Genomic DNA, 14572 nt, shown 5'->3' on the forward strand with positions numbered 1-14572 from the left:
TATAGCTATATTCATATATTCATAACTGTTTATATTATGGGTATTTACAGAAACACATTGAAACACGTCAGTATAGATCTGTTGCGTTCTTATGATTCAGTTCACTTACTCGAGCTCAATATTTCTCCAAAAACACACAGCATGGAGTGAGGTATTCCAGTTAAGTTTTGAAAGGTTTTCCCTGCTTTTATGAAATTCTGTGAACATTTTGAAGAAGCCGAAAAGAGGGCATTGTCGTGTAAACCCCAGATCGATAAACTGCGATCGGCTGCTGATCACTGAGGTTTGATATGATCAGAGCGACGCTGTCGGGAGCAGATGAACCAGCAGGAGACGAAGCTCCAGACAGGATCGATTCTACCCGACAGTGAGCTCAACCCCCGAAAGCTCAAACTTAAGTTTAAAGCGCATTACTGCTCACAAGCTAGCTACACACTACACAGGAGATTTTTAAAATCCCATCAGAAACACTGACTGCTTTTATACGGATAGACTTTTGATGAAAGTGAAGGCAGCTTGAGCTCAGAAAAAGAATACGGTCTCATTTTACAAAACGAGGAACATGGATACAGAAAACCTAAATGTTTTGTACAATTTCCTATAAACAGATATGACGTTTGAGTTTTTAAGAATGTATTAATGCAACTGAGACTATACAGCAACTTTCAGTATATTTAACAACCTAGTTTTATACTTTTTTAGCGCTCTCCTCTCAACACAACTAATATTGCTTCTTTAAAAAAACAATTTCAGAGGAACTTCTTTATGTCAGACAGAATATTTACTTTTTGTCAATACATTTCCTGCATAATCCCCAACGGACAGACACATCTTCCACAACAGCGTCTTTCCCATCAACTGGTAGACAGGCCTAGCTGCTAATGCGTGCTAATCTCTGTGTCTAACGCAGGAGGCTGGTGGCTGTGCCTCCTCTCTCTGGCTGAGATGCTCTGCTGGTCCTGAAGGGATTTTTTGGGATTTAGCTGGCGTTCATTGTCTGCAGTTAAGCGAAGATGTTCACACACACACACACACACACACACACACACATTGCTGGCGCGTCTCCCAGTTGGCTTCATTCAATAACATATTGTCAAATCAACTTAAGTGACACGTTGTGCGTGAGGAGACAGCGGGAGTGAGTTCTGCATCTGGTACTGAGTCACAGGATTTTGGAGGAAAGACGGTGAACAGAGGATGATACACACACTAAGTCTGCTGCCAGCGCCTCCTCTAAACACACACACACACACACATATGGATTTGTGTTTCCTCCAACCCCAAAGCTGCGATCTGTGCTTTAACCATGACCTATCCCCAACCAGGGAGGGCAAACAGGATCAGACCACCTCAGAGTCCGTCCCCTCCTGCAAAGTTCTCTTCTTCTTGACTTATTTTTGATTCTGACGAGTGTGAGCAAGAGGTCATGACTGTGCTTTGTCTTATAATAATCACTCTATTTCTATAGCGCCTTTCCAAAGCAATGTTACAAAGTGGTTGACAGTGAACATGTGATACAATAATGATCTAAATCATTAAAATAGAGACTATACAGATAAATAAATTGCCCTGTGCCTGGGATGAATTTCCATTTAATGCAAAGTCGTCTGAGTGATGTGCTCACAGAGCTGAGAGAAGGGGACACTCCACATGTCTTTTGAAACAACTCTTCATCCACCAGCCAAGACTCTCCATGAGCTCCAGACTCACTACATCCTGGTGAGTTTGGTCCAAACACATGACATCACATGTGTGTGTTCATGAGCAGTTCAGTGTGTAAACATGCAACACAAAGCAACATCAACATTTGAGTACAGAGAACAGCTGAGAATGAACACACTAAGGGAATATATGATGCATTTACCTACTATTTTATTATTATAGAACTATATTTTAAGATATACTAAGCTTTATTAGTATGAATTCAATATTTGTTGCCATGGATAAACCTAACAGGGATCCAAATAAACAAAAGCGTAATTCGTATATAAATTCAATTCTTAAGAGGGTTTAGTCTCCTTCAGGTCGAATTTCAGATTTGCTCTATCTTATTAATTAAAATGTTTTATTTACTTTGAGGCCACATGTAGACTATCGTGTCGTCGATGTGATTGTAGTAGAGAATATTAATTTGCGCTGACATCCCCTTCACGTCGTCTTTGCCCTGACCAATCGCAAGCGAGTGATGTTTCCATTCTGTGAAAGCAGCAATTAGATCATTCAGATGAAGAACAGGAAGGCGACCGCGCTACAATTCTGCGCCCGAGCTGTCAGTAGGAGAGCAGGTAGACATTAATCCACTATATCTTAACAGAAATCGTGCGTTGCTGCCATGTTAATGCTCTGAATGTCATATATTGCTACTTAAATCTCAATCATTTTAACTGGCTCAACAGCCATGAATGAAGAGCGCATTAGGAATATGTAAAGGAGGCAATATGCTCAGAAAATGGTGACAATTCAGAGGGGTGAGATTATGTAATAGAGAAGGGGAAAAAAACAAATCTAATAAAATGCTTATGGTCCTAGTATGTGTGTATTAGCACTATGTGAACACACACACTTAAAGATGTATAAGTAAAGATACCTGACAGTCATACAGAGAGGCAGACAAGCACACAGGATTGAGAGAAAAGGGAAGTATTTCAAAATAAAACTGGAAAGTGTGACTAAATGAATGAACATGAGACCGCTGATGTACAACTGCATGAACAGTGATGTGTTCAGCTACTGACGGGATGTACATACTGAAATGAAGTTGAACAAGGATGCGACCGCCGAGTGAACAAACTACTCGGCGACTATGAATCTTTAAACTGGACTGAACGTTAGTGATTAGAATCAGCAAAGTATTTCATGGTGTCCACCCTCTCACCCACACACACACACACACACACCACCCTCGATGACACATGCAGTCATTATGTTGACAACAACAACAACAAGACTAAGCATGAGGAAGTGGCAGTACAGTGACGTGTCATAGCAGAGGTTTATTATTAGGGTGAACTGCTGCTGAGTTAGAGCCTCTCTGGCCGTTTTTACATTATACTGCGGATGGTGACACAACTCGCTGCTCCATTAAAAGTATAAATAGCAATGAGGGCAGACAAAAAGCAATAAAAAAACACCTAAACTAAACCACTGGGAGAAATGTAATGACTTCTACTCTATCCAGGACAGAGAGGATGAAGTTTCACCTCAAGAAAAATGAAAGCGCCAATGACACAAAGATAAGAGCCCTGTTCCGGATGAGCGGCAGCAAACTGCCGGGAAAATGTATCAGCTGATTGGCTAGTATAAAGGAAACAAGAAAACAAAAGAAGCAGACAGGAAACATAACTGTAGTCAGGAAGATTTTATTATTTTTAAATCCTTGCTGGCAGAATGTTGCCTTCAAATTAAATTCTGTGCTGTTCTGTTACCGGTTGTCTTAAATATTATTTGTCTCATACCGTCAGCTGCCTCATGGTTAGATGATGCATGTGGCAATTTAGGAAGTGGTGGAAGAAGTACGCGGATCTTTCCCTTGAGGACAAGTCCTGCAATCTAACTTTAGTAAAAGTACAAAAATATTTGCATACATGAAGTATCAAAAGCAAACATACTTATTGCAGAATGACCCCTTTTCAGAATCATGTATTTTATATTCTTGGACTATAATCATTGACTATTAGATGTACATTTAATGGGGCCGCAGGAGGGTGTAGTGACTCGTGTCCTCACAGCAAGAGGGGATCGGCGGTCCTTCTGTGTGGAGTTTGCACGTTCTCCCTGTGGCCGGGTTCTTTGGCTTCCTCCCACAGTCCAGAGACATACATCTTACGTTTAATGGGAGACTCTAAATTGCCCGATGTGAATATGAGCGTAAATGGTTGTCTGTCTCTATAAATGTGCACTGTGATAAACTGGGCGACCTGCACCCTGCCTTCGCATAATGTCGGCTGGGATCGGCTCCAGCACCCCCGCAACCTTAAATAGGAAAAGCGGTTTGGATAATGGGATGGAATCACTTTAATGATTTTGGGAAAATCAGGGGGGGGGGGGGGCATGAATGTCTGTCGGCTGCTTCAATCCATCCAATAGTTAATAAGATATTTAATTCTGGACCAAAATGGTGGACTGACTGTCCGACACGTTTGCTTAACTCATAAAATCAAAATTGCAAATGATACAAGCTCACCAGGTCAAAGACATCAAGTGAATCCAAACCTAATATATGACTTTCACCTTGTCACAAACTACCCAATGGATGACTGTAGCGATCGATACGCAGACTGTGAGCACTTGGTGTTGAGCCCCGCGTGTCCTCTGCAGACCATCTCCTCTCTCATCCATATGCATCGGGCCTCACTCGCCCATCGTACCACCGCCTCAGCACGAGCTTCCCACAGATCAAAAGGCCAGGTGATGTGTGATATGGAAATAACCAAAGTGATTGGCCAAGAGCCCTCGTGCTCAAAGGCAGCACGGTCCGCCTCGCAAACATCTAAGGACATCAACATGAATAGTGATAGCTCAGTGATAATAGCTCAAAGGACTCTGGCTGGTTGGTAGCTGCTGTATCAAAGCTGCCGCCAGGGTTGTGAGCAGCCGGTTACCAAAGTGATATCCTTGCTTTCATCAAACCATCTGTAACTGATTATATGTGGACGTAAACCGTCGCAGATCATGCAACAGTTTGCGACTGTTCAACAGCTGTTTTCCAAGTCGACCATGAAAACCGCGGCAATTCACTGGAGAATCAAAATGTCTTTTTGTTCATTTGTGAAGAAGGTGGGAACTCTTTCATCTTGGGACACTTGATGAGCTTTTCACCGGCCCAAAACTATGCACACAAGATATCATGTTACGCAAACAAGACGCATCCTTTCCGGATGCTGCAAATTCAAACAAACATGTTAAACCCGAGAAAATATTCTGTCAGTTTCGTTGTGGGATTCAATGAACATTGCAGCGTCTGGGAGCTGCTCGAGTAGCTTTGTGACGATGAAGTCATTTCAGTAGTAGTGCAAGCTGCTTTAAATGCAGTAAGAGAAGCAGCAATGAATGCATTCGTCTGTTGGCAGAAAGTTAATCAGCAGACCATTTGTTTAATCCCAATTCATCTTCAAGTCAATCCATGCCTCTCTGGTTCCAGGGTCTTACATGGGAGGATCTGCTGCTTTCCTCTGTTTTGTATTGTTAACAGTATGAATAAATGATCATTTGTTGCCGCCCTACTTGATTTCATAATGACTTCGAAAACTATTACTTTTGAGAAAACAACAGCCCAGGCGTTATGGAGGAGCATCTGAATGTGCAAGACTTTTGAGTTCAACGAAAGTACTTTCCTCTAGGATATGAGAGTCCAATGAAACATACACACACACACACACACACACTATATATATATATATATATATATATATATATATATATATATATATATATATATATATATATATATATATATATATATATATATATATATATATATATATCCTCGCACTAACAAGACAAGGATATCAAAGAGACCAAAAGCTGGTGATGAGCTTTGAGCTCTGCTTAATTGGATGCGGTTCAGGCTGTATAGCAGCAGAGTGAAAAGGGCCATGGGAGACAAGAGCTGACCACAGACACACACACACACACACACACACACACAGACGCACACACACAGACGCACACATGCACACCCTTTTTTCAAACTGACAATGTTATTTAGTGCTAGTTCTTTGACAAGGTGGTGCACTTTAAACATGTCAAACTGTATGTTTTTCAATTTCAAAGTCAGCACCCATCTTCTCAACATACATTGGTCCTGCAGGTGACGGCGCCTCATTTAACTCGAACTCTCTCATAGATAATCTCACATACAACCACATGTAAAACTGTAACTTCTCCTTTTGACGAGATGAAATGTGTTAGTGATAGCTTTAAATTGCTGGCTAGCAGCTTGTGTTACCTTTGAACAGAGCCAGGCTCTTTCAAGTCTTGGACTAAGCTGAGCTAACCAGCTGCGGACAGCAGCTTCCTATTTGCCGTGAACGGGGTGTCATTCTTCTCATCTACCTCTCTGAACATCAAACTACCCCTTGAACACGCTCTAAGTCAGTGGTGGTAGAAGACGCCCAGCAAGAAGCCAGAACTCACCGGATTCTTATGAAACAGCGAAACAGAGACACTTGTGAGTGAAACAGCGAATATATACGTGTCGAGGGAAGAACCAGTGATGAGCTGACATCTAAAAATCATCAAGCATCAAAGAGCCTGGAGGCCATCACAGCTCCGACATGCTCGGTGCGAGCTTATTAAGTCGAGGCAGAACCGTCGGCAGCAGAAACAGCTAAATTAATTCTGTGCTTGAGATATCACCTCTTTCATCACCTTCAGTTCCACATCTCCTCTCCAAATAACAGGCAGACAAGTGTTACAACACGGTCACTGTACACACACACACAACCTTACACACACACTTGATCTCCATGCCAAAATTGGAGTCACCTATGAAAACTGCGGTTGCCAAACTTAGGGTGCATGGGACATTTCCGCGGACCAACCGACTGCCAGCGCATGCTAAGAAGCTGCTGGTTGCAGCTAGTGAAACATGCATCCCGTGTTTCAAATGCTGGGGCTGGAAACTTAACTTTGTGGACATGCTTCATGGCAGATGTCTTTTCTGCGGCGCCACTGCCTTATTGTGTTGTCGAGCAAGTTACCAAATCCAGCAGGGCGCACAACAGGCCTTTCAATAATGAATAAACCAGAGGCTGAGAAGCTAATAACTCCGAGAAAGGCCAGTGGTGGTGAATTCCAAACGGGACGGCTCACAGGCCGCCATCCAGAAAAGGTGCGGGATTTTATTAAACCTCCGCGAGTTGAACAAGTGGAGTGGTTTTGTTTTCCCCTGGTGCCTGCTGCTGTGCTTGGCAATAGCTGCTTTGACACATTTAAAACACAGCGGGATTAGCAATTTAGCCGGAAAAATTGAAAACGTAATATCCTGAAATCAACAGGCATGAGTTTTAATCCATCCCCGACAACTCAAGTTCAGTTTCACAGATTCTGCTTGGTTTCTTGCTCTAATCCTGCTCTGTGTGTGTATGGCGCCCCGGGTTTGATACATAATGTTAAACAAAAGAAGAGAGAGGCAGCGGAGGTAGAACACATGCCACTTGTTTACAACAGCATCCCTCCACGAAGCCCCGAAACCAGAACTTTATACTCTCTTCAAGACTCGTTTCTCCTCCTTTCCTCTCTGCTATCGCTTTCTTTCATCTCTCCTTCTCTCCTTCTTTCTCACTGGACCATCTGTGTTGTGACGCATGCAGAGGCGACCAGCACAGCTCTCTGCCAATCAGGTCATTCACCAAATCTCAAATTGACTGCCGCTCCAGTTTCCATGGAGAAGGAACCACCAGCGGGACGGCAGCGAGGCGAAAATCAATTTTTCTCCTGGAGCCTGGCTTTGGGCCGGTTCCGGACCTGACATTTGACGCATGAGAGGAATAAAGCTGGTGAAATAGATTTTACAGCAGAAGAGAATAGTGGGCAAGGTGGTAAGAGAGAGATGTCCTCTGCGAAACTCCGGACATGCCTTGTCCGGCCTCAGCTAAGGCTGTGTGACCACATCGTCCTTTGAGGTTTGTGTGGAACAGAGCGCAGTGAAGTGAAGCAGGCTGCAGGGGTAACAAACTGCAGCTGCTTTCTATTCTGAGACGCGAAACCAGGACAGCAAAGGAGACAGTGACGAGGCCCCTGCTGATGCTCCACTAAATGCCTTCAACACAACGCCTGCACGGCACCAGGAAGCTCACCTGCACATGCCTTCCATTGTCCTGCACGACAGAGGCATGCAGGCACGAGACCAGCAAACGTACTAGTATGCATCTCCACGTGTAAACACAAGGGGGATATGGCTGCCACCTGTTGGTGACACTGCTAAAGTTCAGCCAGTCACCTTGTCGCTTTCCCTCCGTGATGCTGCAGCAGACTCGTTTATCCTCTGCTGCTGGCGGATGCTCTCCTTCACCCCAGCATGACTCATACCTATTGAGCCTAATGCTACCGAGGATTAGCCACGGTGCACCGATTGAGAGGCTCAAATGAATTACACGCAATTCAGGTTCATGTGGAGATCAATACAGTGCTGAATTAACGTGCTTAAGAACTTGAAATGTCCTTGAATAGATGGAAGTGTAAAAATGAGTCAATACAATCCTGCCAGTCTAATGTTTTATCATCAGTCATATGCATGTCTTTTTTTCAGGGACAATGAGGAGCAGCAGGCGTAGAGGGGGTAAAATAAAGGGAAGTCAAATCTACCTTTTGCAGACTTCCATCAAAAGAAAACGTGTATTAAATGATTTGGTAAACCAAATCTAAACTCGATGAAGGCTCCGAGGAGCAGTTGTTAGCTAAAAGTGCATCTTTGATGCTCAAATCTGTTTTGATTGTTGTTGCATTAGGCCGAGGATGAGCTGATATTTAACTGATGATATCATGGAGAATGGTATTCAAAGAGTCAGGAGTGCTAAGGCGCTAGCTTCAACCAGACGGACATAATAACGTGTGAGATGTCGTGGAACCTGCACCAGAAAAGATCTTATTCATGACTGTCCAGATGTTCCAATTAATGAATGCAGTGTGGAGACGGCTCCTCAGGCCTTGTCCCAGATGTTAACGCAGTCCCCCGTACTTCAGTTTTTATCAATCATTCAAAAATATGAGAGAATGCGCAAGATGAATACATTCAGCATTACCTCCGGATGTACTGTAACTTTTCACTTCTTTGGTTTGCACAGACGAAAAAACTAAACTTGGGGACGTCATAGGGGGAAATGCGGTAATGCTAAACTGCTCACACAGTATATACTCACGCACACACACACACACACACACACACACACACACAGTTCTCTGGTTTTCTTTTCACTCTTCCCTCCTGTTGCCACAGCAACGCGGCACTCGTCTCCGTGACAGCACATGCTCCCATTGAAAAAACATCCGAGAACAGCAGAGCGAGAACGCACTCACACATGCCATCATCTACTGTATGACTCGCATGCAAATCAAAACACACACACACACACACACACACACACACACACACTCCAAGTTGAACCCCCATGAGATGACGATAATGAATAATGAATGATAATGGATCCCAGTGACTCTAATAAGCCCAAGACAAAAATGAAACACAAATTCCTATCAGAAGACAAATAATGGCCAAATGCAGCTCTTCGTTCTTTGCTCTATAAAGTATTTAACACAACTATCAACCCTTCCATCTGCTCCTTCATAGTCTACTATACTCCAACTCATTCTGTATCCTCTCAAGCAAAAAACAAACTAAAGAATAATATCTCTCTCTCTCACACACACACATAGAACTAATCCTGTGAAGATGCCATTACATTGGACGTGCCCGTACCTCACAGTTGTGTCCGTTGAAGCCCTGGCTGCACGTACAGGTGTACTCCCAGGTGTCCTCTGGCCTGCCAGCGGACGGCAGGGCCAGGCACAACCCCCCGTTGAGGCAGGGTCTTCCCTCGCAGGGGTCCGGACGAGGTGTGGCCTGGGTCGGGGTGGGCTCGGCCGGGGCCGGGGTGTCCGGGGCCAGCTGGAAGGCGGAGGGGACGGCCCCGATGCTGCTGCCGCTGCTGTTGCCCAGGAGCAGGAGGAGGAGAAGCAGGGGGGGCGTGAAGCTCCGTGGGATCTGCGCGGGACGGCACACACTCATCCTCATGCTCTGGTTTCTTTCCTTCTTCTTTTGCTTGTTGCCTCCTCTTTGCTCCGAGCCGAAGTAGCTGCCGTTCATGCAGCAGCTGAGAGGTGTGCAAGTGTGAAAGAGAGAGAGAGAAAGAGAGGAGGAGGAGGAGGAGGAGGAGGCTGGTATAGGATGTAGAGCCTCAGCTGTGCGCAGGCAGAATGACTGAGAGCAGACTGACGGTGTGGAGGCTGAGGGGGAGAAGGTTGGGATGCAAAAGGAGGAGGGCTCTCAGCTCTATTCTGTCTCCGAGTCATAGTGACGAAGATAGCTGACGACACACGCGCACACACACACACACACACACACACACACACACACACACACACACACACACACACACACACACACACACAAACGCACGCACACACACTTCCCTGGCTTCTGTGGGAGAGTAGCAGGGGAGCTCTGCACTCTCCTCATTTAGAGTCTCATCATCTGTAACCTCTCCTTGGAGCCGGGCTTTCAAGGTGGGAGGGAGGAGGCTGTAGTTGGGGAAGACGGAGGAGGAGGATGGGGAGGAGGTGTTGGTGGAGAAAATCATTATAGCTTTGCCATAAGATCAGCTGCTTTTTTTTTTTTTTAGGAATAACAGGTGGTGTTTAAGATGAGGCACTCCAAGTCTGAAAATAGCAGAATGATGCTCACGGTGGTTGAAAACGAAAATGTCCAAAATCATTCATAAACCAATTCCCGTAAAAGCAAAGTGTGTACGGATGTTGCAGTCCTTAAGAGCAGAGATCAGTTTTCATATACCAGAGTGTTATCATGTGACATCTCGACATAGAAGTTGAAAGTAGCGTATTCATGTTGCTATATTTTGGGGACTCAGCTGACTTTGTACATACATAAATACAGGACATGCTTTAGATTGTTAGGTCATTATGAATTCTGTTCTGGGGTGGATTTTGTGGATAGGAAGTCTCTCATCTGATGCAATGCTTCGTTGTTAGGAATCCTGAAGTGGCCAGTCAGTTTAATAGTTTAACTAGTCACTAGTTTGAGACAAGTGGCATGAATTGAGCTATCTCGGGATTACAATTTTAGAACAGAAACACAAATTTGGGTTGTGGAGATTGAAAAGATGCCACAGAGTTGCATTATGTGAGCTACTGAAAAAGATCTCGATGCTTTTAAACTGTATTTAAAGTATAGGTCTGCAAAAGTCTTTTTTTTTTTAGAAACAATGGAAGACACCCACTTGATTTCATTAACTCAAGACTACTGACGGCTCAATAAACTCTGGAACATTTTGCTCATTCCAAGGATTCTGTCGCTCACCTCTTCTATAATCGTGTTGAGACGGCGTCAGACTATTGAAACACTGTGAGCCTAACCTTTGAACAAGAGAGTAAACGTCAGTGCTGGGCTAAACCACTGCGGAGATCCTCAAATTGTATTGATATCGAAAGATTACTAAATCCCATATGAATTAAGCATAGGGCAAAATGAATTTTACCTGAACCTCTAGCAAATATGTCTTTTTAATAAGAAGCAGAAGTTCTACCATATCTTGACCTTGTCTTCTTTCTCCATCAGACTCAAGAGCGGTGCCGAGATTTACAACCTCAATGTATTCAGTTTAAGTAGTTGCATGTTTTGTTTCCTCTTGATCAATATAAAGTCCTGGTGGTTGTTAATGAGATGCCGGCCTTACACTCGGGCCACAACTTTTTTTACATTTCCATAATGAGTCCTCCCAAGGTGCAATGAATCTGTCACCGTACACCACTCCAGCTTGTTGAACTCCGGTACTGCAGCAGAATGCTAAATATAGTCCGATGTTGGTTGTGTGATCATCACAGAATACAATAGGAGGGGAAAAGCAGCATTATGTCCATCTGAGAATTTAAATGTCTCTTCACAAGTGTTCAATAAAGTTAAATCTAATATTCAGATGCATTACTTTGTAGTTAATTGTTCAACAACCACGTTATGTAATTTAGAAAATGAGGCTGAGCTTTCGTTTGTTTGGGAACACGGCGGTGGTAGTACGTAGGTGGAGTATAGTAAACTGATTCCCAGCTTTAGGAGGACCCATTGAAAACTGCCCTTATTGTAAAAACGTTCAATCAGCTGTGGATTCATAAGAGCAACACGGTGCCACGACGGCGGGATGGATGGATAAATAAATGACCAAAGATGAGTCAAACAGTTACTTTATTTATGTTCAGGTAAAAACATGAACCTGATGCAGTAAATTATTGCAGATCTTAGAAACCAGCACATGAACGATTGGGCCAGGCGAACATACAGTGGCGCCCTCCCCTGGCCATAGACTGCAGGTGCACACCACGGTTTGTTCCAAGCCAGCAGTGCAAAGAAAATAATAATTATCAACTACAGCAAGAAATAAAGACAATATAGAAAATAAAAATAAAATAAAAAGGTAAAGCAGACATTCCCACCTTTAAACAGGGTGCGAAACTGCATATAAACTTTATTCCGTAAATGAACTTGAAATGCTATCTGGCCATGAAACGATAAAATGAGACCAGCCAAATTTTTTTTTTGCCCAGCTACATTATGTGTTGAGGGTTGCTCAGAGCTTGGTCTACCAAGATAACCCTACACATCAGGTAGGGCCAAACAGAAAGACACTAACTCTATCAAAATAAGAGCAAAACAAAACTTCAACACATTGGTTACAACTCTTCATTTGAGCTGAAGCTCTCTATTATAAAGGAGGCCAGAACACAATCTCAACTTGGGTAAAGGGGAGAAGAGAAAAAAAAAGAAAAAAAAAAAGTTAATATACGCTCATCACTACCCGCATTCAACCAACTGCAACTCTCGTTTTTCCACAACTTGAAGCAAAAGACACACGGGGATTGGGGGGAAAGCCGAACCAAAATGCAACACACAAACTGGGGTCAATATAATACAGAACAAAATGTGAACAGACAAACTGAGGGGAAGAGACATGAGAACAAAGAGCTATTCTATCAAATGTGTAGAATGAGCAAAGTCTGCAAATTTGTCTGTACAAATGATCTTTGGAGCTAAAGTAAACCTAGCTTGCTCGATGGATCCCCCCACCCCTCCTCCTTCTCCTCCTCCTCTTCCTCCCTGACTCCCAGTGACGTTGTCCATCACTCTGGAGAGGAGACATCCCTTTTTTTTTTTTAAATATCACATAGCAATGCAATTTAAAATGTCACCCAGATGTTGTCTTTTTTTTCTCTTTTTTTTAACATTACTCAACTACTGATATAGGTTTTTACTCTCTTTTTTATATTTTAAGTTCTGTGAGTCATGGAACACTTCTCCGTTTGTTTTTTTTAATATTTTTTTTGAGAGACCGGGGCAGCAAATATATATTTAAAGTTTTAATTTTTCTGCAAGCTGCTTTCTCTAACAAGAAGGCTGTACATGTAGCCTTAATGTATGTGGTTACAAAAAACTAAGAAGGAAGTCGTGATTTCATCAGTCGCTGTAGAAGGCATTTTGAATGTGAGATGTGGAGAGATCAGGAAAGGTGGAAAGACTGCTGGCCCTCGCGGGCTGCAATCAACAGTTTCTCTCGCATTATCTCGATGCTGGAGTAGTCAGGCAGCTTCAGGTAGTTGACACAGGTCATGACTGAGGGGAGGAAGTCATCCGGGTTCTCTGTGGACTCGAATGTCTTCCTCACAATCGTCAGAGGGGGATTCAGGCTCCGGAAACCTGAGACACAAGAGCCAGAGGTCAGGCAAAGTGATAGGAGAGACATTGCTTTACGTTTTATACAGTCCTATAAACTCAGAAAATATCTTCTTTTTTTGGTAATGTTAGATTATTTTAATTGGGAAATCTCATTACAGCTGTTCAGCACTCTGACCTTCTTTGTAAAGTACAGCGATAGGATGTGCTCAAATGTAATCTTATGAAATGTTTGTGAGAAACTCGAATACAGTTCTGTGTAGCAGATGGTTTTTCAACAGTATAAAAAAGATATTAAAGGGAATTATGATGTGTAACTTACCACCACTAGCTCCAAGCAGATTATAATACATTTGGAAATTACTGATTTAAATATTTTACTTTGTTTAAAACATTTTATGGGGGCATTAGTAGTACTGATTACTTAAATTTAGTGCTTTCATGCAAATAAACACTATATGAGAATACCAAATTAACAGGATACCATTGAGAACTTTTGACATTATCCAAATTAATGTTTTTTTTTTAATTTAATTTTCCAACACAAGTAAGATTTGGGCAAGTGAAACATCTCAGCTACTTGCTAAAAGGCTGAAAAAGCCTAATGTCAAGCCCAGAGTGCATGTGAGGTGACTCACCACCAACAGGCAGTCTGGGGCTTCCTGTGACAAACTGCAGAAAGAGTCTCTGCTGCTCGGCCTCGAAGCTGCTCAGCACCTCGAACAGGAACCGCACGGCACGGCTGCAGAAACATGGGAGGAAATAAAACATTAAACAGTTGCTGTGAGACGAAGGTTTACTGGTACAGACGTTCTGCACTCATATTTACTGATGCTCTATCGTAAATAAAGAGTTCGGTCTCACCTGTCGTGTGTGTAGCCGTGATCCGGTCGACAGCACTCCATCAACGTCTTGACGTCCCACGTCTCCGATTTACTGCCACAGAGCAACTGGTCGAGCTACGAAGACGAGACGAACAATTAAACAGAAAGAAGGGACAATAAACGTCAAGGAACAAATCAAACTTTGCTGAGGTGCGAGATGACCAGAAGTAGAAACATAAATAACTAATAAAATTAAACCAATTTTCCAAGCATTAGAAACAAAGTTGACAAAATGACAAGCAAAGAAATTAAATGGCAATCCATTATGCCATTCGTTCAAAATCCAGAAATG

The 14572-nt window shown here is 43.1% G+C and overlaps 2 protein-coding genes across 11 annotated transcripts in view; both read right to left on the reverse strand.

Annotated features, from left to right (window-relative positions):
- dner (delta/notch-like EGF repeat containing) overlaps positions 1 to 9937 on the reverse strand; it is a 49676-nt gene extending 39739 nt beyond the window's left edge. The window contains exon 1 of the mRNA XM_068585748.1: positions 9419 to 9937. Within this exon, the coding sequence (XP_068441849.1) occupies positions 9419 to 9805 (387 nt within the window). The 5' untranslated portion in view covers positions 9806 to 9937. The remainder of the gene's footprint in view (positions 1 to 9418) is intronic.
- Positions 9938 to 11897: 1960 nt separating this feature from the next.
- trip12 (thyroid hormone receptor interactor 12) overlaps positions 11898 to 14572 on the reverse strand; it is a 42980-nt gene continuing 40305 nt past the window's right edge. For all 10 annotated transcript variants that reach the window (XM_068584428.1, XM_068584431.1, XM_068584435.1 and 7 more), the window contains 3 exons: positions 14261 to 14355; positions 14035 to 14138; positions 11898 to 13420 (listed from right to left, as the gene is read on the reverse strand). In XM_068584428.1, the coding sequence (XP_068440529.1) occupies positions 13224 to 13420; positions 14035 to 14138; positions 14261 to 14355 (396 nt within the window). In that variant the 3' untranslated portion in view covers positions 11898 to 13223. The remainder of the gene's footprint in view (positions 13421 to 14034; positions 14139 to 14260; positions 14356 to 14572) is intronic.

Source organism: Clinocottus analis, unplaced genomic scaffold, assembly GCF_023055335.1.
Source record: "Clinocottus analis isolate CAN_PGR_092001 unplaced genomic scaffold, fCliAna1.0.p SCAF_2, whole genome shotgun sequence".
NCBI classification, from domain to species: Eukaryota; Metazoa; Chordata; class Actinopteri; order Perciformes; family Cottidae; genus Clinocottus; species Clinocottus analis.